Genomic DNA, 27,755 nt, shown 5'->3' with positions numbered 1-27,755 from the left:
GAGCGACTCACTCCATGATCAACTTGTTTTGCACACGGTCCTCCGGACTCTCGTGAAGTGTACCGCGTAATTACTCTCGTATTGTCCTCCGGTATCAAACACTGTTTAAAAGATAGACCGGAGTGCATTTTAGTTCCCCATTATATGTATCGGTCTCTACGTGCACAACTCAAACCCTCTCAAGGCTCACCTTGCTCTGTACAGCTTGCTTTCGCTAATCCTTCGTTCACTGTGGAGGGCTTCGGCCAGGTTGCCTGGTTACTTATGACGGTCTCATGACCGTAGGATTTCTGGGATTTGTAGTTTTTGAGTTGCGAGAGTACGCGACTACCTGTAGACTAGCCCTACACGTTTCGGGAACTTCGATGTTCCACATGGCCTCACCAATGCTGTGCCCTTCAATCAAGGGGGATTACCAAACCCCCGTGGAGCCCCACACAATTCTTCCTCTACAGTCTAGACACCTCAGAAAGAGTGTTTAATCCGTTTTGCGTACTGTTAAATTTCAGAATCAGGTATGCCTCCTTTCTAAGGAGTGTGTCTTCAATGTCAATTGGACCTTTGTTACCTGTTGGCACTATTGTGCATAGCACAGTCCATTTAAAGTCCATTTCACTGTGGTTTGAATCCAAAAAGTGTTGGACCATTGGAGCGCTCACGACCTTCTTTTTAATTCTTGACCGATGTTGGGTGATCCGGCTGTTGACCTGTTGCGTCGTTTTTCCTATGTACATCTTCTGACAGGCACAGATAATTGCATAGACCACGTTTCGTGTCTTGCAATTCGAGAAACTGGTGTTTTTACATTTTACTCCCCTGTGTTCAAACTCAGACCCTTCAATTGTGGACTCACACGATATGCAGTTTCCACACTTGTGGTGCCCTTCAATTGGTTTCAGGCCCCATCTTGAGAGTAAATCACTTTTTGGCTTGGGAGTTAGTACATCCGCTCTAATTACACTTTGGCCAATGCTCTTATTTTTCTTATAAGCGAACAACGGTCGTGGAAATGAGCATTCAAGTTCCTCTAACAGGTGCCAGTTTTTAAGGACCATTTGCCTTACTCTGTGTGTATCTGGTCCAAAAGTTGTCACACATACCAACCTGTCCATGTCTTGTTTCACCTTTCTCTCAAGTAAGCACTCCCGAGGGGTGTAGTGTGCCCTCTTCTTAGAATTACTTAGCAGTTTTTTGGGGTACCCTCGATTCTTCATCTGTTCGCAAAACCTAGTTGCATGTTTCTCGTATTCAGTCACCTCAGAGCAATTTCTTCGGATCCGAAGCAATTGCCCATAAGGCAGGTTATCCTTCAAGCTTCTGGGGTGTGCACTTTGATGGTGAAGGATCGTATTTTTATCCGTCTTTTTTCGAAAAAGGGAAGACTTCAAATACCCATCCGTGCAGTTTATTTCAAGGTCTAGAAATGTCATCTTCTCATTACTGGACTCCAATGAGAACTTGATGTCACAGTGCCTTCTATTGATCCACAAATGGAAGTCCACCACCTCCGCGTGGCTCCCCTGCCACAAGAGCCACACGTCGTCGATGTATCTCAACCATTGTTTAATGTGTTTGCTGAAGGGATTGTTGGAGTAGATGAATCTGTTCTCATACTCCGCCATGTAAAGTATGGCCATCTCCGGCGCATACGGACAGCCCATGGCCGTACCTTTGATCTGCATGTAAAATCGGTCATTAAACCTGAAGTAGTTCTTTTTTAGCGTTATTTCAGCTAATTGCAGGATAAACGAGGTCGGGACTTGATGGGGCCTATCCCTCTTTTCGAGGTATAGTTCCAGCACTTTTAGTGCTTCATTTTGAGGAATTTGGGTGTACAAGGACGTAACGTCCATTGTCACCATCAGTTCCGTCATTGGGTCAAATTGCATTCCCTCAATTTTTAGCAGAAAGTCAGTGGTGTCCTTCAGATATGATTTTACACCACCAACAAAGGGCTTCACAAAGAAGTCTATATATTTCGAAAGTGACTCCAAACAAGACTCACACCCGGAGACGATTGGTCGTTCTGGGGGCTCCTCCGGGTTCTTGTGGATCTTGGGTAGAAAATATAAAATGGGCGTTCTTGGAAATTTCTTTATCAAGAACTCACTTTCTTTCTGTCCCACAAATCCATCCTCCACACCACTCTTTATTATTTCACAGATTTGTCCCTGAATGGCCCGGACTGGGTCCTCAGGAAGTTCTCTGTACCACTCAACATTGTTCACCTGTGTTGCCCCTTCTTTGAGGTATTTGTCTTTAGACCAGATAACCACTGCTCCGCCTTTATCCGCGGGTTTGATGATGACCGACGGGTCATCTTTCAAATTTTTGATGGAAAGAAATTTCCAAGAACGCCCATTTTATATTTTCTACCCAAGATCCACAAGAACCCGGAGGAGCCCCCAGGACGACCAATCGTCTCCGGGTGTGAGTCTTGTTTGGAGTCACTTTCGAAATATATAGACTTCTTTCTGAAGCCCTTTGTTGGTGGTGTAAAATCATGTCTGAAGGACACCACTGACTTTCTGCTAAAAATTGAGGGAATGCAATTTGACCCAATGACGGAACTGATGGTGACAATGGACGTTACGTCCTTGTACACCCAAATTCCTCAAGATGAAGCACTAGAAGTGCTGGAACTATACCTCGAAAAGAGGGATAGGCTCCATCAAGTCCCGACCTCGTTTATCCTGCAATTAGCTGAAATAACGCTAAAAAAGAACTACTTCGGGTTTAATGACCGATTTTACATGCAGATCAAAGGTACGGCCATGGGCTGTCCGTATGCGCCGGAGATGGCCATACTTTACATGGCGGAGTATGAGAACAGATTCATCTACTCTAACAATCCCTTCAGCAAACACATTAAACAATGGTTGAGATACATTGACGACGTGTGGCTCCTGTGGCAGGGGAGCCACGCTGAGTTGGTGGACTTCCATTTGTGGATCAATAGAAGGCACCGTGACATCAAGTTCTCATTGGAGTCCAGTAATGAGAAGATGACATTTCTAGACCTTGAAATAAACTGCACGGATGGGTATTTGAAGTCTTCCCTTTTTCGAAAAAAGACGGATAAAAATACGATCCTTCACCATCAAAGTGCACACCCCAGAAGCTTGAAGGATAACCTGCCTTATGGGCAATTGCTTCGGATCCGAAGAAATTGCTCTGAGGTGACTGAATACGAGAAACATGCAACTAGGTTTTGCGAAGAGATGAAGAATCGAGGGTACCCCAAAAAACTGCTAAGTAATTCTAAGAAGAGGGCACACTACACCCCTCGGGAGTGCTTACTTGAGAGAAAGGTGAAACAAGACATGGACAGGTTGGTATGTGTGACAACTTTTGGACCAGATACACACAGAGTAAGGCAAATGGTCCTTAAAAACTGGCACCTGTTAGAGGAACTTGAATGCTCATTTCCGCGACCGTTGTTCGCTTATAAGAAAAATAAGAGCATTGGCCAAAGTGTAATTAGAGCGGATGTACTAACTCCCAAGCCAAAAAGTGATTTACTCTCAAGATGGGGCCTGAAACCAATTGAAGGGCACCGCAAGTGTGGAAACTGCATATCGTGTGAGTCCACAATTGAAGGGTCTGAGTTTGAACACAGGGGAGTAAAATGTAAAAACACCAGTTTCTCGAAATGCAATTATCTGTGCCTGTCAGAAGATGTACATAGGAAAAACGACACAACAGGTCAACAGCCGGATCACCCAACATCGGTCAAGAATTAAAAAGAAGGTCGTGAGCGCTCCAATGGTCCAACACTTTTTGGATTCAAACCACAGTGAAATGGACTTTAAATGGACTGTGCTATGCACAATAGTGCCAACAGGTAACAAAGGTCCAATTTGACATTGAAGACACACTCCTTAGAAAGGAGGCATACCTGATTCTGAAATTTAATAGTACGCAAAACGGATTAAACACTCTTTCTGAGGTGTCTAGACTGTAGTGGAAGAATTGTGTCGGGCTCCACGGGGGTTTGGTAATCCCCCTTGATTGAAGGGCACAGCATTGGTGAGGCCATGTGGAACATCGAAGTTCCCGAAACGTGTAGGGCTAGTCTACAGGTAGTCGCGTCCTCTCGCAACTCAAAAACTACAAATCCCAGAAATCCTACGGTCATGAGACCGTCATAAGTAACCAGACAACCTGGCCGCCGCCCTCCACAGTGAACGAAGGATTAGCGAAAGCAAGCTGTACAGAGCAAGGTGAGCCTTGAGAGGGTTTGAGTTGTGCACGTAGAGACCGATACATATAATGGGGAACTAAAATGCACTCCGGTCTATCTTTTAAACAGTGTTTGATACCGGAGGACAATACGAGAGTAATTACGCGGTACACTTCACGAGAGTCCGGAGGACCGTGTGCAAAACAAGTTGATCATGGAGTGAGTCGCTCCCGAAGCCCGCGGTGCACCGAACAAGGTATGAAGGTTACAATAATCTACCAAACATGGTTGAGATATGACATGAGCCCACTAGTAGTAAACCCTTGCCCTCCCCCCAGGTCAAAAGCATCACCGTGCCATAGGGAGACGCCCATACACGGACCTAAAAGACAGTTTAAGGTACGTCCTGCAGTGTTTTTGCAAAAAGTGACCGTAGGGCAAGTATTGAGTTTGGCTCTAAATGGGATTTTTTAATGTCCTTTAGACTGCAGCTCAAAAGACCCAGAACCAGGCATAGGATAACCACGGCTACAATTAAGGTAACATGGACTTTAACTGTAGGAGATTAGAAGCGGAATGATAACATGAGGCTATGGGAATCGACACTGAAACAGTGTTCTTTTTTCCTTACACATATGCAGATAGAAGTGACAAGGCCCTGAGGAGAACCCATAACTGCTGTATGGAGTTCGAAACGCGTCGGCAGAAAGGAGATAAAAACTTAGAAACACCAATAACCACTGACTCGTAGAACTAATGTGTCGTGATATCTCCTTTTAACTGTGACTTTGTCCACTACTGTTCCTGATATTCCAAATCACTGATGGTCAATGAGGCTAGAAATTGTGACTTGCCTTTTGGAACAGTCTGAAATAGATATAGATGCCATATTGTGTATAGTGAATGTATTTTGATGTAATGATGTTTTCTGTTTTTTGATAAATGTTGTGTTTAAGTTGATGTACATATATGTTATATTTGTTGTGTTCTTTCTCTGACATAGAATCTAAGATTTTGTCAAAAAAGATTTGAAAGAAAAGGTAAAAATAAATATACCTAACATATCTAACTAGGGTTGATGTGTTGCTTATAACTAAGAGCTAACAAAAAAAGTGGGGTGGCATTTTGTGTGAAAAAAACGTATATATAAGGTCCAGCCTTTCCCACAGTTCAAGGGCCTAACTCCTTTACACTAAAAAAACTTCTCTGGAAGATGACATCATGCTAACAACAAAATAACAAAGTTGAAAAGAACTTAGGACACACAACCATGAGAAACTTATTACAAATACCACCATTGACAACAACAATAGCACAAAAGATAATAAATTATTAATATTACAATATAAATAGATGTAAAAAAACACTATGACACCCTGTAAAAGTAAGCAGAGCCATAAATAAGTCCAAAGTTGCCTATGCAGTCCGTTATTTCTAGTGGAGAAATTTTTCTTAAGAAACCAAAATTGTGCATTTTGTAACATGGTACAAAGAAACAAAACAGGATTCATTATTTGTGCACCACAGTAGCAGGGAGGACAAATACCTTCGTGGAGTTGCTTCCCCCAACCGGTGGTACATTTCAGTGTCAAATGTCTACTTCTTAAAATGAAGTTAAAATGTTGTCATGGGTAATCTTGCAAAGAGAATCATAACACTGTTTTTCTTGCAGACCAGTAGGCTAAACTATTATTGTGCATGATTTTAGATTTGTGCAGTATGCAACAAAGGATAAATTGCTTGTTTTTGCATCTTGAGCCTTAATTTCAAGTTTCTTCTGCGTGACAGTACTCCAATCTATCATTTTTAAATAGGCAATAGTCAGTTGTACAGATGCAAACTTTAAAGTTTTAGAAAATCTAAACAGATGCCCTGAACCATATAAGAGATGGTGCCTAAATAAGGGCCTGATGTACAAAGCGATTTTACAGTCCCACAGTTTAAAATGTGACAGCAAAATGGCTTTTTAAAATGTATTTGGAGGGGGCGTGTAAAGGGTGTCCCTTCCAAATACCTATTCTTTAACTTATGCATTATTGTTCTGCAATCGAAATCCAGTTGCCCAACATTAATATTTTACCACCAAATCCAAATTGGTGGTAACTATTACAAATTGGAAGAAGGCCCTTTCTGAATGTCCCGTGGAGCACTACCTGCTCCTAAAAAATGTTTACAAAATGATTCATTTTATTTCTAAACACATATTGCTTTCCTTTTTGGAAAAACGGGATGCAAAAAAAAAAAGATTGCTTTATTTAAAAGCAATTACAGACATTTTTGTCTGCTGACTTCAGTAGTCACCACGCCTATGACTCTAATCAATCATACTGGGTATCAATTTGGGACCTACCTCATTAATATTTATAAGGTAGGTCAAATTGCGACCCACTACGGATCAGTATTTTTTTAACCAACCTATTAATGCATAGGTTGGTTTAGAAAATACCAACACATTCAAAAGAATTTCCTTCACTTCTACTAAATCCATTTTAGTAGATTCCTACTAGGCCATAGCAAATCGGTATTTAATGCAATTTACGATTTCTTACTAGGAATCTTTGTACATTAGGCCCATAGGGCCATATGTATCATCAACCTGATTTGCGATCCCAAAAAGAAATTTTTAAGAAATCGCTATTTGAGAATCGCAAATAGGTACATATGTACAAAATCGCATTTTTCGATTTCTTAAAATTCCTTAATTGCGATTAGCAAATTGCGAATCGCAATTAAGGAGGCCCATAGGAATGAATGGGAAGTTATTCTCAATTTGCGATTTGCAATTTGCTAATAGCAAATTGAGAATGATTTCAAGGGTGCAGGGGGACACCCTGTTGCATTCCTGAAATATGCATGGGTGCACATGTGGCGCACATACATGCCCTAAGGGCATGTATGTGCGTCACATGGCAATTTGAAAAATGCAAAAATTTGCATTTTTCAAGGAATTCGCAACTTACCACCAACTCGAAGTTGGTGGTAATTTGCGATTCCTTAACACCATGGCTGCTAGAGATATTTTCCTCTGGTGCTGAATTGTTGGAAAGCCCATTGTTCATGACGAGCTCAGCTCGTCATCAGCACAGCTCCACTGTGCCTCATGACGAGCTCAGCTCGTCATGAGCATCGAAGGGGTTATGGACATTTTGCAAATTTTTTTTGCTTCATACATTGCATTTAAGGAATTGCAACATTTGCGATTCCTTAAATACAATTGCAAAATAAGGAATCGCAAATTTTGCGATTCCTTGTTTTGCACCACATTTTGCTTAATACATACCATTTAGCAAATTTGCATTCGCAAAAGTCGGAATTCGCAGAATCACATCCATCCTCACCGGAAAAACCCAGAGAGTCCGCCTACCACCAGTCACCTCAGAACCCAAGAACATCACCTGCGGCGTTCCTCAAAGCTTGTCCCTCAGCCCCACTCTGTTCAACAACTACATGACCCCCTTGGCCAACATTTTCAGAGCCCATGGATTAAACATTATATCCTATTATGCAGATGACATCCAGCTCATCCTCTCGCTCTCAGAAGACCCCACCACCACAAGAGCCAACTTCCACAGGTGTATGATGAGCGTCGCCAACTAGATAAAAAAAAGTGCCTGAAACTCAACACTGACAAAACAGAAGTGTTGGTTTTCGGCAACCATACCTACCTTTGGCATGACTCCTGGCCGCCCTTGGACCTAGGACTATCGCCCACATAAACAGACCATGCTCTGGACCTCGGCATTATCCTGTACAGCAAACTCACCATGAAAACCCACATTAAGGCAGTCTCCTCTGCCTGCTTCCTCACTCTTTGCAAGCTCTGGAAAATCTTCAAATGGATCCTCATCAACACCAGACGCACTGTCACTCAGGCCCTTGTCACTAGCCACCTGAACTACTGCAACGCACTCTACAGGAGAATCACCGCTCACCTCCTGAAGAGACTGCAAACCATACAGAACTCTGTGACCAGACTCATCCTTCCTCGACTTCCCAAAAAGGACCCATATCACCCCTCACCTCAATAAACTCCACTGGCTCCCCAGACAGAATCGATGCTAATTCAAGATGCTGATTCACATCTCCAAGCTCTGCACAGCCAAGGACTAGCCTACATCCACCACAGCCTGAACTTTCACCAGCCCTCCAGACACCTGCACCTGCCTACCTCTCCCTCACGCACCCCCTGCATCTGCTCATGCAATAGTGGAGGGAGCTCCTTTCCGTATCTCTTGGCTAAATCCTGAAAGCCGTGCTTTATAAATCCTGTTTTGATTTGATTGCCTAGCTGGCGAGCTAGATGCCCATGAATTCTGGCAATGACACATGCAAAGCAGTAAAAACAAGAGTAGGGAGTTTAATACGCACCTACAATAGAATAGTGCTTCAAAGGAAAGACGGGAAGACACATACACTTGAAATGGGAACTAAGACACAATCTGAACTAAGGAAGCAAAGGAAGGAAAACAAGGAATGTGAAAAGAGTGACTACTGAAATAAGTGGAAGATAAGAATTGAGGATAGACTGATAAATACTACATGTTCAGGAAACAAGAATTAACCACAATTACAGTACTAATTGAAGAATTAAGGATACACAGTGTAGGTTCAGGAAACAAGGATTTTCTATAGCTCAGGAATTTCTTGAAACAGAGGGTCAGCCAAACAAAAAAAGCATTTGCAATGCAACAGGTCTCACATTTACGAGAGTTTGAGCTATTGGCATTGTAAATGACAAAGCCTTTTATTTTTGTGCTGTTTTTAAAACAGATAAATAAAAGGCATTGTCATTTACAATGCAAATAGCTTAAACTTTCACAAATTATTATTGAGGCTTTTGTAGCGCGCTCTGTTACTAAGAAAATAGTATCCTGGCGCGAAAGGAATGAGAGGCAAGGCAGAGGAAGACCCTATACAGTGATGTTGAAAAGGTGGGTCTTCAGTCCCTTCTTGAACAGAGTGATGGATGGGGCTGTTCTTAGCTGCTGCGGAAGAGTGTTCCATGCTCTCGCCGCTCTGACTGAGATGGATTGGCCTCCGAGCCTACTGTATTTGAATTTTGGGACAGTCATTTGGTGTAAGTTAGATGATCTGAGGGGGCGGTTGGGAGCATATAGGGAGAATCTTTTCCTCAGGTAAACTGGACCAGCTCGGTGGATAGCTCGATAGGCAAGGACAAGGATTTTAAATAAAATCCTGTGGGCAACTGGGAGCCAGTGTAGGGTACGGAGAGGTTGACGGACACTTGAACTTTTTGGAATATTAAACAAAAGCCGTACAGCGGCATTTTGTTTAACTTGGAGACGATGGATCAGATAGGCAGGAAGGCCGCAGAAGAGGCCATTTGCGTAATCCAATCTGGATAATATGAGGGCGCGGATGACGGTCTCTTTGGCCGCACTCGGGAGGAGTGGAAAGAACCTGCGTAAAGTTTTAAGTGTAGAAAAGCAGATCCCGGTAAGTTTTTTTAAATGATCCTCGAATCTGAGGTCATTGTTAAACCAGACTCCAAGATTTTTGGCAGGGCCTCCGATGGATTTAGGGCATGGTAGATCGGCCGGCCAAAGAGAGTTGCCAAAGTTGTCTGGGAAGGAGCCATATAGCAGAATTTCAGATTTGCTTTCGTTGCATTTTAGTTGGGCGAGGGCAAGCCAGCGAAAGACGGATGACAAGCAGGTTTGGGCTCCAGATGTATCCAGATTGTTTTTGGGCCACGTGAACAGGAGTTGAGTGTCGTCAGCGTAGGCCATTATTTTTGCTCCCAGTTGTTCAGCGAGGTAGATGAGCGGGGTCAGATATATATTAAAAAGCAGGGGGCTAAGGGTAGAGCCCTGAGGTACACCCGTTGCAAGTTTCTTGGGGGAGGAGGCAAAAGGCGGCACCCAGACTTGTTGGGATCTGTTGTCCAAAAAAGACGTTAGCCAGACAAGGGCGGAGCCTGTGATGCCTATGGCCGCTAATCTGGTAAGCAGGAGGGAGTGAGGGACAGTATCGAAGGCGGCAGAGAGGTCTAATAAAATCAGAGCCGCTCTGCCACCTTCGTCCAAACACTCCCGGATGGCCTCAGATATTTCCACCAGCGCAGTCTCCGTACTGTAGGCTGCTCTAAAGCCTGACTGCGCTGGATGAAGAGCCTGGGAATTTTCGACGAATTTGTCTAGCTGAGTGAAAGCGACCTTTTCACATACTTTTGCTAGGGCCGGCAGCAGTGATATGGGCCGGAAATTAGCAGACCTATTGCATTGCAAATGCGTTTGTTCGATAAAAATTAAAAGAAAAGTGTTAGGAGAAAGCTCAGCAGACAGGACAAAGCTATTTGAGAAAATAGTACTCAGAGGCTGTAATTAAAGCCTACCAAGTAACAACACACGTAACGGGGGGGTTGCCATGGGAGGTTATAAAATGAGACAAGGCGTTACTAAGGAGGGACTACTAAGCCTATTGACCAATGAACAGCCCCAGTTTACATTGGACAGTGACACAAGCCAAAAACAAATATGGACGGAGAGTGGGAAGAGGTTCCATTCCCTACATGAATACAGCATGCCTCGCAGAGCAGCGCATGCGCTGCCCAGGCTCGACCTAAAAAACGATATCAATGAGAGACGTTTGACTGAAGCAGAGGGTTTAAAATAGTTCATATGCCCTAGGTGTGATCAAGCTTATCAAGCATATGCAAGGCTCATGTGTGCTGATTCCTCCGCCTATTCTTGCTACGTAAGGGTGGAGAGAAAGCAGTGAGTAGAGGATTCCAGGAAATATAGTCTCTGGCATTAAAAGCATAGGAACTGCAAGCCTAGACCTGAAGATTTTTCAGGAAGCCGAAAGTCAGTACTGGGGTATGCCACAAGGTCAGAGTTTCTGGCACACATAGCCTCTGGAAGTAACATCATTCTGGCAGCCTCTATCCCAAACTGAATCCACAATTAAAGTTCAGATTATTGTCAAAGAGGCTGGAGGTTAGTGAACAGATATAGCCCAAAGGCTGGGGAGTTAACTCCAACACAGTATAGCCTCACCTGTAGGCCCCAGTGGTGGGCATAAAAACGCTGCAGGGAGTAAATCACGACAAGCACTGCTGTGATACCTCCTGAATGTAGCCGTGTATTTTACAGAAATGTTGGCTGTCAGATTTCACATACTATTATTTTACACAATATTGCACACTCCATTAATGTTATTTATTATCCTAGAGAAAGTTACTTTCAGTATGGAGGTAAATGGTCAATAATTATTACCAGAACCCACCAAAAACTCATCAGCTTTCCATAAAATAAGTAATTTTTTCTTCCTTTAATACAGTTTTATTTTTAAGTGTTATAAAACATTGCTTTGCACTAACTGGTTGCTTGTGCACACTCAGCTCACCAACATGGGCAGTCCATTTAAACGAGTGGGCGATGTTTATTGTCAGGTGTTGTTATAGCCAAATGGTTCAGTAGTTCTGGTCGGATTAGAGAGGTGTAGCTTCTAGTGGAGAGTGAGGGCCTAGAGAGTGTCACAACTCCATGTGTAACAGTATATATATTTGAACTGGATGTTTTATAAAGCATGATACCACCCAAAGCTTAACTGGTGTTAACAACAGGCAACATTAAGAAACGAAGACCAAATTATTGAAGTGGGAAAAGCCAAGTTTTTAAGGCCTTCCTAAAGCTGAAAAGATTATTGTCTTTCTTGAAGGCTATTGGCATGCCATTCCACAGTAACGCTGCTGACCCTGAGAAAGCCCTACCTCTCATTTTACCTCTTTTAATCTTAGCCCCTTTTAGGCCACATTGGTTGGGTGATATATGGGTATACACAGACTGGCACCATTGAAACCAATTTGGAAGAGGAGTTCTTTTGGTTACTGTACAAATTCTGATTGACAAGGCACATAGATTTAAAGAAAATTCTCTTTTTAATGGGAAGGCAATGTAATGATTCTAACACAGGAGTTACATGTTCGCCCTTGAAAAACCCCAACATGATTCCTGATGCAGTGATCTGAATTAACTGGAGTCTCAAAACATAATTAGCTTGGAGGACTAAGTGCATTGCTGTAATCAAAAAGTGCAGAAATTATGGTATACATGATTATTATTTTGCATGGAAAAGATGAGGTGAATAATCCTCTTCTGTACACAAATATATACAGCTCTCGCCACTGCACCGACCTGGGCTGCAAGATTCAGGCTTCTCTAGTTTGACTTTCAGGTTGTTCCACAAGGGACTGGCTTGAGGCAAGACCATAATAAGCTGTTGTGGCCAGAACAGATGATGGCAAAATATTATTTGGTACACAAAGAACAAAAATTAGTGTTTTGTCTCCAATAAGCTTCAATTGGTTGGGTTTCATAGATCTTTCAACTTGTTATAGATAGTTGAACAGTTTACCTGCACTGCCGCTTAATTCCTTAGATTGCTTCAGTACAATCTGAGTGTCATCGCCTACATAAAAAACAAATCACCGAATGACTGGGTCAGAGCAACTTATTCCATAATAAATCTGTTGTGCTGTAGAGATAAAAGAAGGTCCAGTGACTTTTTATGAAGGAGATGAAAGCAAACCTTTGAGCAAGTCCAGGAGGGAAATATCCTTTACAACCCAACCATTACATCGCACTACACTTACAACGCAGTCATTACATCGCAACATCATTTACAACGCATGTCACTACAACGCAGGCATTGCAAAGCATGACACTACATCGCATAACACTACATCGCATGTCACTACAACGCAGGCATTACAACGCATACCATTATAATGCATACCATTACAATGCATAGTACCCCTACACTATCCAAAACGTACCCTACTGTTGCACCCCCGGAGTTAGAATAGTAATTTTTACCCCTACACTATCAAACACTCACCCCACTGTTGCACCCCCTGGAGTTAGAATAGTAATTTTTACCCCTGTACTATCCAATACTTAGCTTATATGCAATGTAATGGTATGCGTTGTAATTGTATGCGTTGTAAAGATATAATGCAATGTAATGCCATGCGTTGGTAAGGTAGTTTCTAAAAATGCGATGTAGTGTTATGCAATGTAATGGAGTGCGTTGTAAAGGATGTTACGATGTAAAAACTGCACTGTAAAGGCATGCGTTGTAAAGGTATGCGTTGTAACGTCATACATTCGTCCAAGACTATGCTTTTGGATACCGAAATCCAGTTGTCTATGGTGTCTTAAACCGCTGAGACACTGAATAATATAAGAACTACTGGTATCCCAGAATTTTGCATTAAATGCATATCATCTACAGTTGCTTTGAGCACTGTTTCTGTTCTGCATCCTGATGGAAAACCGACTTGTAATGGATGAAGAAGAGCATTCACCAAGACATACTCCTGTAGTTGACTATCAACGGTTGTCTCCAGAAATTGAGAGACATGTGGAAGTTGAGGTATCAGCCTGTAATTAGCTATGACTGCTGGGTCTAGTGTGGCCTGCTTTATGATAAGAGTAGCAATGGCAGGCTTGAAGTCTTGAATAATTTCCCTATGCCTAATGATGCATTGATCAATAGATGTACAGGGTATTGTCTATTAACAGAAGCTCTTTATGAAGTTTAGCAAGTAATACGTTTTCTAGGGATTCTGATGCTGTGCATGATTTAATTATGTGAGCAAAGTCTTCCTCGTTGAGTAGACTAAACGAAGACATGAGATGGGATATGGTGTATTTGTTATGTATAGCTAGTTCAGAAATTGGATTAATTTCCTCCGGTACTTTCAAGTGCATGTAAGTGAGGTGATCTTTCCTGTAAAATAAACTGCAATTTGACAATAACACTTTTCTGATCCCTCTGTGTGGTTAGAGAGAGTACGGATCTGATGCTCAAAGGAATTTTGTGGCTGCAAAGCCTAGGATTCGCAAAATCACAGGATTTTGGATCGCAAAAGACTTTTGTTCTATTTACAAAAGCCCTTTTATGAGTCAGGAAACGAGTGGACAGTAAAGAGGAGTCCTCCTCGTGTTTATGATTTAGACTGGAGTATGTCACTGATTTGTGACCGCTATTGCAGAAACAAACCATTGATCAGATACCAACACATCAACAGCTTCCATTTTAGGAACTGTGACGACAGCCTCGACAGGAGCAGAGCCTACTCTCCCTGCTGTCTTCCCAAGCATGGACCTTTCCTTTTTTTTACAACAGCATCAGTCTCTTTAATGGACACAGGTTGCTTTTTTAAAAGTTTCAGTTTTTGGACTGCTGCCCCTTGCAGGTCCCCTTACCTGCATTTACAGCCACTTGCAGGTGGAGAAATAAATTTGAACCTTATTACTTGTTATTAATTAGCCAGGCTGATTTGTGATATTCTGTGCAGATAACATATTTGCTATGCACCCTATTAGTACTTAGGTCGCATCGCAAATTGCATTCCCATGTGGAAGCCAGTTGGTGTGCATATTGCATAACCTAGTTTGCTAATGTGAAGAGTACTTCAGGTCCTAGATTCTTAAATATCTTTCAAGACAGAGAAAAATATTATATTGTTTAGTATAACAGGTTGATTTGACTGTTTCGACAGTTGGTTTGTAAGTATGGTTAAAGAAATGTGGTTTGTGGTTAAAAACATTGTGGAGTGTCCTCTCATCACTAAAAGAAATGAAAACTCAACAAAACTAGGCAAAAAGCTTTCACTTTTCCTAAACATTTCTACCAGCCTAGTGGAATATATCTCCAAATATGTTATTTACATCTAAACTGCACCTAGAAAGCAATTTAGCACACACCATGGTGTTTGCACAGACTGGTGCAACTAACATTAATTGCTGTGTTAAACTGCACAGAGCATTACTGTCTCACTGTAGACTACCATTGTATCAAATTCAGGAAGATTAGAAGGGAAAAGCTGTGGATGTTTAATTTATATGTGGGTAGGAGAGGATGGATGTTGATGTGTTGTTCTAGAACAGGGGTCTCCAACCTATTGTGTAATAAGAGCTACTTATGTTAAATGAAAATCATCTCTAACTACTAATATTATTAGTGTTGCAATGGTGACCACAATAGACCAATGTGCAGTGTATGCAAGATTACCAGCAGCGATCACCTCGATGCACCAGGCAGTGTTGCCAGCAGTAATGTAAGGAATGGATTTGTCAATGTGGAATACTTCTACTTAGGTAATAGATTTTAGCCACAGCTGCAGTGCCAGGGCATGAACGTAATAATATTATTAATAGGTTTCTCCACATGATGTATCACTCAAAAATCAGCTTTAAATATATTTTGAAAAATCTGCTTTTTTTCTCTGAACTTCAGCTTATGAGTTCTGAAAATGCACACATATTCATCTTGAATACACAATTTTGGCACATATATTTTTATTCAACAGAGCAAAAGGTTCTAATTTAGGAGACTGGGATGCACACAGGAGAGCTACTTACAGGTATCAGGAGAGCTACCAGTAGCACACTAACTACTCATTGGAGAAGCCTCTGCTTTTTGTTTCACGGCTGCCACATGAGGATTACAGTTTTTGTGCAACATCAAACACTTTGCTTGTTTCCATTGGTGACCCGCTGTAGTTGTTATGTGAAATATGTTGCATTGATGTTGGGACAAAACTTCCTTACTACTAGCATATGCTCTGTCAGGTGCATGTCCTTGTCTGTCTGGTGTGCACCTTTAATCATTCACTTCTCATTAACCATGGCTCGGTATAAAACACTGTTGAGCAGAATGCCTACATTTTGCCACATGTATGTGAACAAAGGACAAGGGAACCCTGTGGTCAGAAGGGACCAAGGGTAGCAGTATCTTATTAGAGACAGCGGGCCCTATCAAGGAAAATATGCAATAATAACCACAAAACCACAATTATACTAGTGTATGTTACTATCCAAATGGAAGAGACTGTATTTATTTACACAGTCAATAAACACAAAACAGCATATAGTATCATGCAGTGAGCAGGAAGTGACAGGGTTCTGGATATCAACACATTACCTGACCTCAGGCATATAACTTCAGAGTGGCTTTTGAGAGAAACATAATTTACAGTAGTCACAATGAGAAAAAAACCATAGGCTCCGCATTAATCATGAGTAAGAGTTTGGAGTCAAGATGTGGTTGTCGGCGACGTTTCGATCCCTAACGGTGGTTATGGGATCATCATCACGACAGGAAAATCAGAATGCCTGAGAGGTTGCCTTAATAAGGCAGGGGAGAGGGGAGGGAAAGAGAGAGGAGGGTGGAGGAAAAAAAGGGGTGGGGGGAGTTTAGAATGAAAAGGTAAAAAGAGGTTAGAGGTGGAAGGATGGGTCTTCCATGGTCTCAGAATAAGTGACCATATTGTGGGGGATGTAGAGGTAATGGAGGTGGTTCGTGGTGTATTAGAAACCAATTCTGGCTGTCCCTTTGTGAACCACAATTAACTAAAGCTGTACTTATGTGCAGGTGGGTGTGAGGGTGGGGTAGTGCGGTCATTTTTGACGAGGGAAGTGGGATGCAATTATGGCGCACAATTGGGTGGAGATGGTACGAGGAATGTGAAAGCCACTCGCTAAGTCTGGTTATGGAGCAGTGTGCTGAGGAGATGGCGAACTTACTGTCGGGCCAGGTAGAGGACTGTGGGGTAGGGTGTGTGTAAGGGAATGGTGTCCAGCCGGTAACAGCACAGGTACTCAGTCCGCGGTGGGGCAGATGAATTACTGAAAAACATGTAAAAATAGTGAGGACCCGCATCAAAGGGGACGCAAGGAACTATGAGGGAGACCGTGGTCTCCAAAAGAACCCTTACCCAAAGTAGAACAGGGTCGGGGTGGGGGAGAACAATGTCTCGTCGTAGCATTCTTCACGCGTCGCTCAGAATCGAGCAAAGGTAAAGGGAAATCCTGAAATAAAGACAACGGTGAGACACTGGCACGTTGATCCACTGCTGGCGAGTAGGTAAGTGAGCCTACAAGGGAACTTACCTCAGAGTACCAGAGGTTGAAGATGATCCGGGGGTGCAGGAATGCCGTGTGCATACGCGGTGCATAAGTTAAATCCGGAAGCGGCTATTGCAGGTGCGCATGCGCACACCGAGTGAGCACTAGAGCGGCATGTGGTTTGGTCATGGAAACCGGAAAGCACCATGATGGGTGTCGTGCAGATAGGGAGATTTGGTGGGTGAAGGTTGGCTAAGAGGGAAAAGGGGATGACAGGAGGAAATTAGTCAGGTCATAGATTATAAATGGTGCACATCCTGCCATAATTGAGTAGGAGTAAAGAATTAAGCAACTAGCAGTCATAACATATGTTTGATAGATTGTGGCAATATTATACAGCCGATAGTAATCATAACAATACCAACGTTTAATTGAACAATTAAATACAAACCGGTGCCACTGGCGCTGAGCAAGGCACAGTAATGGTGAGTGCAAAGTTATGTGTGAAGTATGCACGTATTATATTGGACATTGGATTAGCAAATTTCCTACCAGAATGCAGATGGAGGCAGTTGGCACATTGTGAGTGTCACCACCCAGAAGTTAGAGGTACTTAACAAGTTAGTGGGTAAAAAGGCTTAGGTTTAACAGTAAGTACAGAGAACACAATTAAAAGCATACAAACATTTCTGAGGAAAAAGAGAGAACCAGTTGTAGTTCAAACCAGGTTAGTCCAGTCCTCCATATGGTTCAGTCCAGTATGGACACTGTTAGTGCGTAAGATCCATTTAAGCTCCTCCTTATTGAGGATTCCATTGATGTCGGTGCTTCGAGGTGGTGGTAGGATCATGTTGATTACTTGCCATTTTAAATCATTCTCCATATGCCTTCGACTTGTGAAGTGCTTTACCAAGGGTGCACTTAGTGTTTGGCATCTCAGTCTGCTCCGGTGCTGACCTATTCTAATCCTGACTTTCTGCGTGGTCTGCCCAATATACATTTGTTTGCATGGGAATGTAATTGCATATACAACATTATTGGTGTTACAGTTGCAAAAGTGCTTTTAGGTTACATCAATGCTTTCATAAACAAATTTATTACTTTCGATGGTCAAGTGGCACAACACCCCACAGCGATAACGGCCCAGTGTTGTGGGAGGCCCCATATCTCAGTATGTGTTTGTGAGGTTTTTTGGGGGGTAATGCTGCCCTGACTAGGTAGTCCTTTATAGTTTTGTTTTTCTTGAAAGCAATAAAGGGACGTTCTAGAGTAATTTTCAGGCATTAAGTATCGGCCAATGTTTTAAGATACGCTTTTTAAGCAAATTTGAAATTGGAGAGAATGTTGTTACACATACCATCCGATCATCATTGTTTTTTGATTTGGGAGTCAGGAGCATCTCTCTAGGACAGTACCAAGCTCGCTTGAGTGAATTTTTGCAAAGTTTACGGGGGTAACCTCTAGTGATCAGTTTCTTCTTCTTCGAGAGAGTTTGAGCTTCCTAAAAATAATCCTTTTTGAAAAAATAGTCCTGTCTAATACGGAGGAACTGAGAGAAGGGTAGGGAGTCTAACAGTGTACAAGGGTGATGGCTGTTGTAAGCAAGTAAGGTGTTATTCTCAGTGGGCTTACGGAAGAGAGTAGTGTAAAACCTGTCCAGGATAGCCCATCGTATCTGGGTGTGGCTCAGTTCTAGAACCTCTTGGTCGTTTATGTAGATCATTTTATTAAAGACTACGTCCCCAACACATAATGCTATATAAAGTATAGTATAGTCTTTGTTTAGCTGGATATATGGGAAAGAACTCCACCTCGAGACAATTCTTTAGCTATTAAATCCAATGCTCTCACATCTGACACTCATCAACATACTTAGTTCAGCTGACAATTATTTGCTAGGCAGAACTAAATTATCTAAATTGTCTGGCCATCTCACCAGAAACATCAACACTACATTCACACCCCACAATATGGAACATCTTGGATTGAGAGTATTTTAAAACCTAATCCTTCACATCAATGGCCACACTCATGGGTGCTTGCCAAAAGGGCTTCCTTTCATTGGGGCCTAATCTGCTGATATAGCAGATCTACAATTATTTACTTTCCTACTGACCTGTAAGCCAATCTGTCTGTGGACAATTGAGATAGGAAGTTTATTACTAAGTGGAAATCTGTCTCCAAGGCTTCCACACTCTGTTTGTTGCACCAACACAGCCGTCTCTTATAGGAAGAAAAATGTTGTCAATAGATATTGCTGAGCTAAGCCTGTTTGATATACAGGGCAGCTTGTTGTAAAATTCCTGGCATTTGCCAATGTTTCCCCAAAACACTACTAAGCAACGAGCCTCAGTTGGTCTGTGAGTTTCAATGGGTGCATTAGTCTAACTGGATCCTGCTGAATGAAGGAAGCCTGATTGGCCGATCCCAAGACATCTCTAGAAGCAGTGGGAACCAGGGTTGTGCCTTACAAATTGGAGTCTGCAGAACCAAGTCTACTTTTAGTCTCCTTGCTTGGGCAGGCACTTGAAGGATGATCATGAACGGTAGAGAGGCAGGTTAAAGTTTCCATTCCAATTTTGAAAAAACACATTCAGTGCTTTTACCTCTGCGTCTGGTCACCAACTGGAAAACTCTTCCAGTTGGCTGTTCAGCTGAGATGCAAAGAGGTTGAGCACAAAAGGATCCCAATTGTGTGTAACTTCCAATTGCTGGCATCAGTCAGATGCCTGGAATTCCATTTCTCTATCGCATTCCTTTTTCTTGGAATGTATTCTGCCAAAACTGAAATCTGATGCTGCAGGCAGAAAGGCCAGAAGTCTTTTGCTATTTCCACTAACAGTCTCGACTATGTACTGTCTACGATGCTGATGTAATGAACTGCTGAGATGTTGTTCATCCGAAGACGTGTGCCACTATTTGCCTGCCAGGGTGGTAGGGTTTTTATGGCAAATGAGTCCACAAGGATTTCCAGGCAACTGATGTGAATCATCAGCTCTACTATCGACCAACAGCCTCCTGTTGAAAACAAGCCACATGTTGCTCCTCAAGCCCACTGGCTGAGATCAGACTCTCTGATGACTTCTGGTTGGTAACTAAATGTGGCTCTGCTGTTCCAGGTTTCCATATCTTCCAGTCACCAAGATAACTCCCCTCTGCCCTCTGTCAACAGGGTTATCTGATTGACACACACAACTACCCTTTGTGAAGAGGCCAAATCTTCAAGAACCATAAGGCTCTGTAGTGTAGAAGGCCCCAAAAAACCTCTTGTATTGAAGAAGCCAAGAAAGATGTCAAGAGGCCAACAATCCATGCTACTAGCCTCAAAGCTGGGGCCCGCTTGGTTAAAGCTGCTCTGAGTTCCTTTTTGATGTCTTTCATTTTTTTTGTGTGGTTAACTGTAGCTTGGTTTTGAAAGAATCCAACTGGAACCCCAGAACCTCTGTCTATGGTGCTGGAGTCATCATGAGTACTTTTTTTTATTATGAACCCAACTCTTACAAGAGATGGATCGCCCAAGACAGGTGAAGCATCATCTGATTCGGCTTTTGCACCATGATAATTAGATCGCCCATACAGGCAATTAGTCGAATCCCTTTAGCTTTCAACTTTTCCACCACAGGCTTCATTACTGTGGTGAAACACCAGGTAGCAGATGAGAGGCCAAAGGAAAGACCTGAGAATTCATACTACTGATCTCTGCATTGCAACTGAAGGAACCTTCTGTGTGGTTTGAAAATAAGGATGGATAAATAGGCATCCTTGGGGTCCAAGCTGACTATCCAATCTAGCTCTTTTAGAACATCTCTCAGTAGATAAAGGCCCTCCATCTTGAAATGCCTCTAAAGAATCCAGCCATTGATGTCCCTGATATTTAATACTAACCTGTAACCTCCTTGTTTTTCTGTACAATAAATATGTTGCCGCACAATCCCAGTGGATTGGCATATTGCTTCCTAGAGCAAAAGTTCTTGAAAGGAAAAACTCAACTGAATGGGAGCAAACTATTGACTGGGGTACAATAAAACTCTAGTTTGAAACCCTGAACCATTTCCATGACCCAACCGTATTGCCCTATCTCCCAGTTCCGCAGAAAAAAGTCGGACTCTGCCCCTCAAAACGACCTGAGATACTGGAAGGTTTTTTTTCCTGTAAATCCAGTTTCTCTGTTGAGTGCCAAGCTTTTTCGATAGTTACCTCCATCGTATCTAGGATGGTTGCCTCTGGACCTGGAAGGGAAGAAGGCTCATTCCCTGGCCCTTGTTGTACCAGCGACCTCATCTTCATGACTAAAAGTCTCTCTGGGAGACTTGAATGAACATGTGACCTGACCAATGTCCCCTACTTCATCCAGCACTGCCATAAAGCCCAGGTTGAATGACCCTCCGTCTAGACAATTGTGTCTTTTCCACCTCTGTGAAAGTATTCACAATTTGATGGAGCAGCACCTCTCAGCAGAGATGGCACAATTTGCTGTTCCCCAACTGCCATTTGTCCTTTTGAGTCTATCATGCCAAAACATCTGGATCAATCAGAGATCTTGTCTTTTTAGCCTGAAAGGCTAATTTTAGTATCTGGGTGAGGGTCCTGATAGGTTAAGTAATGTATCTTGCCATGCCTGCCAAGACCAGTTGATACCTTTTTTAGGTGAAATTTTCCAAAGGAAGGTTATCAAATTTGGGTACCGGTGTGTCCACAACTTTCCTTGAAAAAACTGGTCTGGAACATTCCATTGGAGGTGATTGTGGGCCTCCTTCTTGAAGCTGTTCATAAAATGTGCTTGCACGCATTCTACTACAGCTGTCAAAGGTACCCAATCTGCAGACCCCAGATGAACTATGTCATTTGAGTCATACAATAGGCTTAATTGGCGTCTGGCATTGTATGCCACCTGGTCTATGTACCAAACTCTTTTGCATTTCCCTGATTCTGTGAGGAGAGTCCCTTGAGAAGGGTCTGAGCGGCCATCTGAATCATCTGCCTGTGCTGGATTTGCAGAGTTGGATAGGTCTTGAATTGATTCTTCGGCACTGTAGCCTTGATAATGCAAATAAGCCTGCGATAAGCCGATTATCAGATTTGTGGCAGAGCCCTTTTAACTGAGTATTGAACTGAGTTATTGTGGGCCTCCACAAGCCCTTCTTCCAAATAATAATCTGATGAGTCCTCTTTACAGTATTAAACATATTCTTTGAGATAAATGGCTCAGACTCAGCCATTGCTATCAGATTCACCAGTGAGACAAGATGATCACCTTCTAAAAATGGATAGATGGGGTGGGGGGGGAGAAGCCCCTGACTATTGTTTTAGGTTGCAGACCCAGGACCTTTGCAAAATGACAAAGAGTTATAGATATTTGTAGTGGAGGCAGTTGGTTTTAGCTCCTGAGTAATATGATAGTTGCAACCCCTTAAAACTCTTCAGCAGTGGTGTAACTGAGGAGCACTTGTAAAATGCCCAAAATAGTTATCATTTTTTTACAACTTGTCTACTGGTGTCTTAATGCCTGCCAAAGAACAATATGCCATAAAATCACTGTTGTCTTTTGGGGTCTCAATGATACTCAGATTATTGCTGATACAAGGTCAGAGGATTCAAAACTCCACATCTGTCGGCATTTCAGCGGGTCCGCAGGCATGGAGATAAACATAAGTCTGCACTTGTCATCTTTGAACCTCAACAAGCATGGGCCACCCTCTCCTCACACTCATTCCACACAACCATGCTATTTGTGGTGAGCAAATGTTGATAAAAAGACGAAACCAACAAAGGTGAACCATGTGCAACTACATGCAGTTCGGCTTGCCCGTGTCTCTCAATGAACAAGGAGGGAGCACCAAGGGAGTAGTTAGCCACCGCACAGCACCATCAACACAATCCTGCTACATAAAATTAATAGTGCATTACCAAGGAATGCAGCTTTAAACTTTAGTAGAACGGAAGAAAACAAAATGTGGGACAACTTATCTTGACAGCTGGTTTAGAAGCAAAGAAAGAGTCAACAAGATGGAGTATTTCCATTTTGGTTAACTAGATGAATTGTGATTGGTGAAGTGGTGACTAATGACCACCTTGCGCTTGGCTGCTTGTTGATTAATACTTCCACACTAGGCATGTTGTCTGACCATGATCTAGGCTGGTAGGGGAAACTGCTCCCGGGCAAAACTGTGAGGGCCACCAGGATGCAGGGGAGGTAGGTTTGTTTCAGATGGGCAATACATAATGTATTTTCTTGACAGGTTGTGCATTAGGGATCACAGTGCCAATACAATGTCTGATAGTAGTTAGAGATTTGAGCGGGAAGCTGTGGTGTGAAAGATGAGAAGAAGAAAACATTTAGTTTTCATTGGCATACATGTGGTAACAGAAATTGTTGGGAGAAACCTTTGAGGATGGTGTCACAAAAGCATTTAGAAGAATGTAAAGTGACAGAAGATCCAGGAGAAGTATGATTGACTGATGGTTGGTGGTGTTAAGAAGAAGTAATTAAGTTAGAAACATGTGATTGAGGGTTCCAGGTGGAGAGGAGAGGCCAAGAACCAGGCTAGAGTGTCAACTAGATTGTGAGAGGATATGTGGGAAATGTGAGTGGAACAGGAGGTGTCAGCTGTTGTTTTTCTAAGGAGCGGTATAATGATTGCGCATTTGAAGAGATGCAGGAGACACCTTTGGTAAGAGATAATTTGAATATGTTAAAATGAGAGAGAAATAAAGGTGAAGACAGGTGAAGCTAAAGTCAGTGGTTTCAAGATTTGAAAGCAAAAAGTGCAACAGAAGAAGATGTTGCTTTGGGTAAAGCAATCAACACATTCCAATCTGGTACCTAAGTCAAATTGGTTCTAATGGCATGAAACATGATTATATATTTATTCATTACTTGAGTTGTTAAATTACAGTCCAGGAATGGGAAAATAGTCTGTATGTGACATAGATCTATATGACTATCCGCCTCCTTTACTTAACATTAATTAACAAAAACAGTTGAGATAAAAAAGACTCTTGAAAAGTAGCTCAGCCTGGGTGTTACAAACCCATACGAACAGGGGATTACATCAAGCCTAGCCTCTGCCTTAAAAAGGTTGATGAATTTGAGAGTGAGGTGTTCACGTAATAACTCTGTTCTGATTTCTGCAGGGCCAACAACCTCTGCAGCACTTGACCTTCCATGATGAGGAGGAACTGGAGAGTATCAACCCGTGCAAGGACCTCTGGGTGTCGAAGGGTTACGAGGACTACCGTCGGGCCGTGGTGCAGAAGCGCGAGCCAGACCCTGACAAGATAGACATGTGTGTTCACTTTGAGAAGGGGGGCAAGGCAAAGGAGAATGAGTACCGCTTCCCAGCAGCGGCAGCTGGTCCGGAGGGCCCACTTCGAGATCCCAAGGGAGGCTCACCTTCATGCAAGATCCATGGGGCCCCCTCCCCCAAGTTGAAATGCCTCAAGGAGCAACAGCAGGTGGAAGAAGATGCAGTGCCATCCCGCTGTGTGTATTGCAGGGACGTTTTTAGCAACGAGGAGAATGGTCGAGGCCAATGCCAGGACGCTCCGGACCCCATCAGCGACTGTGTCTACCAGTTCACCTGTATGTGGTGTGCCGAGAGTATGCTCTATCACTGCATGTCAGACTCGGAGGGGGAGTTTTCGGACCCTTGCTCCTGTGACCTGGGACACCCGCACTTCTGTGTCCGGTGGATGGCCCTCATTGCACTGTCCCTGGTGGTGCCCTGTATGTGCTGCTACCTGCCCTTGAGGGCATGCCACTGGTGCGGTGAGCATTGCGGATGCTGCGGCGGCCGGCACAAGGCGGTGCGGTGAGGGGAGGTGGGGAGGGGGAGGGAAGGGTGGGGGCGTGACACAAATCAACAAAGAGGCACCTTTGTGAGGAATAATGGAGGTTGGGGAGGTGGGAGCCTGGATGGGGGGGGTATGGTAATGACATCAAAAGGAACTCCCCCTCTCACATATTCATTTATTTATTTATTTTTACCTCCAAATGACAGTGTGACTTTCCTGTACAAGTCCAGTTGAATCCAGGGATGGGGTGGGGCTTTGCATTTTATAGCAGGTGCAAAACATGTGCGCTGGATCCTTAAAGGGCCAGTCTAGTCTTTTTATTTTATTTCAGGTGTGGCCCACCTACATGTTTTCTCTGATTTCCTGCTGTTTTAATGGGATGTTCTGCTATAAAACGTTCTTATGTTTATGCAAAGCATAGAGTTTTGCTCACCGTTTTAACATATTTTCTGTTCACCACGGAATTATATAAGAGCCCTCTGACTTTTTAGGGAGAGAAGGAGCTAACATCTTCTTCCTCCAATGAGAACCCTAACTAAAAGGAATCTAAGGAGTCCACACTGATCCCGCTGCAGGAATCACAAAGAACACAGGACTTCTTTTGTTTAATAGTTTCTGATATATACAGTATTTTTATGGTGTGGTAAAAAGAAAACTCTGTGCTTTACAGAAAGTAAAACAGCCATTAAAACAGCTAAAGAGAGAAGATATGAAAAAGCTAGGGAGATCGCACATTGTAAATAGAAATCAGACGAGGATGAGTCTTAAAAATCACCAATCCCCACCTGAGGCTGGTGATAAAAGTGACTGTCAGGCCAGTGTGTGTTTTGCCAAGGGAAATGTTTAAGTGTATAATGAGCCACTCCAAAGCTACAACCACTGACGGCTTCCTAAAGTCTGTCCAGGCATAGGTGAATTTGTTGGTACACCTGTGCCTGGTCTAAACAGGAAGCTTCAGTGTTCGGGTGTGGGAAAATCTTTTTTAAATGTGGAATATAATAGAATATAATATATATAACCATATAAATTATTTTGTCCCAATTGTTGAAAAGAAGTCAAGAGAGAAACACATTTTTCATAGATCTTTCTTGGAATATGCCTTTCCCTACCATTGCTCCCTCAATGCGCTGCCCTCTGTCTAATGCACATTCACATTATGGTCTTTGGACGCATCACTTTACAAACAATGTATATTTTCTTTTGTCTTTTGAAAGAGAACTCACAGTCCTAAAACAACTTCATGCTTTAAATAAATTACTGCCGACTTCAACCACACAAACAGGAATTAGGGAATGTCCAACCTTGAAGAGCAACTGGTGCATTTTGAGAAGTTTCTTCACATTCTTCTTGTAAAGTGGCAGAGTGCTTACATGTGGACCACCAGAACCCACAACAGTGTCTCCCTTGAAGCACCTGTAGATGGCAGTAGGTCCAGCCCAGATAAGGTGACTACCCAGAACATCATATGCTTCTTCTGGCTTTTGCAGTCTGTACTTGACAAAAAGACCTGTGGTTACTGAGCACTTGCGGATATTGTTAATCCTATAATATGTACAGTGCACTGCAAGTCCATCAAGTTGGCACCGAGCTTAGGCTCTCACTAAATCCTGGCTACACATATCTGGGCAACTGCAGCCCACAGGAGCATTTCCCAGAAGTGTTTACCGGGAGCATCAGCCCTGGACATGGTGGGTCTCTAAAACATCAATGGCTTCTCTAACTAAAGGCATGTCATGGCCAAGAACCAGCCAGCCCTGTAAACACATCTGCTCTGTGGGCACCTCGGAGAATACTGAGAGTGGTCTAACACATTCTTCAAGGTAGCATAGCATCAGCCAGTGGCTCTATACCCGTTCTAAATAAACATCTCTGAAGCCTCCGGTGCATAGAATTTGAAGTACCTATAAGTGCAAGTATTTATAGTGCAATTCCCAATGCTAATGCCAGCTGCCATCTGTAGAACCACCGTTGCTAAATTTTCCAGATGTTCAAATGCTTAAATAGAGTGCTTCACAAAAATAACCCAAATTCACTAACAAGTTTCTCAAAATGTTGAGGGACAGAGGCGTTATCTTCTTTTCAGTTTAGAGACTTGTGCCATCAAGCGGAGGTGTATTTTAGAAAGGGAGAAGGCTGGTCATCTAACGACTCTCTAGCATTTGACAGCTATAGAGTTACTTCAAACCATACAAGTCACAGCAAACAACTATGAAACCTCTGTTTTTGGAAAGGTTAGTTCTTAAAGGTATGTCTGTGCGGACAAAGATCACAGGGCATGAGACTTCAAACCTACTGAGGGTAAACCAACAGATATATGGCATAAATATAGCAAAAAGCTACAAGGCACCACACTTCTTGATTGTGTCCTGGGCGATTTACAGTCACTGGTTATGATTAGATCCCAGCTTAATAACAAACGCAATAATCTAAGTTGTGATGCTGGAAACCTTCAGATTTGTAGAAATTTGGGGAGTTTCTCCCAGAAATGGACAAGGTTTATTCCTTCTTTCACAATGTCATGAGCGTTGGGTAGGTTCCTTCCTTCTCTACACTTTCTGATTTCAACAAAGACTGCCAGTTTTACAATAGCCATGCCACCTATTAAGCTGATATTCTCTGGATCATATTTATGCAGACGAAACACAGATATCTTTGTTTCCATCCAGCCCTAAATGGAGTCTCACTTTTTACCAGCGGTCCGCAGAGATCATGATCCCAGAAAGAAGTCTATTCCCTTTATTCTTTGGTTGTCAGAGGTTAGAGAGTGTGATAAATGGACCTTTAACAATGAGACATGCATCTAAAGGCAGGACGTGTGACCATCTTGGGGGGGATTCTTCACAGATATGGGGGATTCTGCCGTGAGGATGAGCATCTGCTTAGCAGTTGTGAATTTACCA

General features: G+C 42.7%; 1 protein-coding gene across 1 annotated transcript in view; it reads left to right on the top strand.

Moving 5' to 3' along the window:
- Positions 1 to 24,876, top strand: part of LOC147692435 (sprouty-related, EVH1 domain-containing protein 2-like) — a 175,116-nt gene extending 150,240 nt beyond the window's left edge. Inside the window, exon 6 of the mRNA XM_086938641.1 lies at positions 24,196 to 24,876. Coding sequence (XP_086794767.1) covers positions 24,196 to 24,876 — 681 coding nt within the window. The remainder of the gene's footprint in view (positions 1 to 24,195) is intronic.
- Positions 24,877 to 27,755: the final 2,879 nt, after the last annotated feature.

This window comes from Lissotriton vulgaris, chromosome 9, assembly GCF_964263255.1.
Source record: "Lissotriton vulgaris chromosome 9, aLisVul1.2, whole genome shotgun sequence".
Lineage (NCBI taxonomy): Eukaryota > Metazoa > Chordata > Amphibia > Caudata > Salamandridae > Lissotriton > Lissotriton vulgaris.
This window is presented reverse-complemented; position numbering and strand designations above follow the sequence as displayed.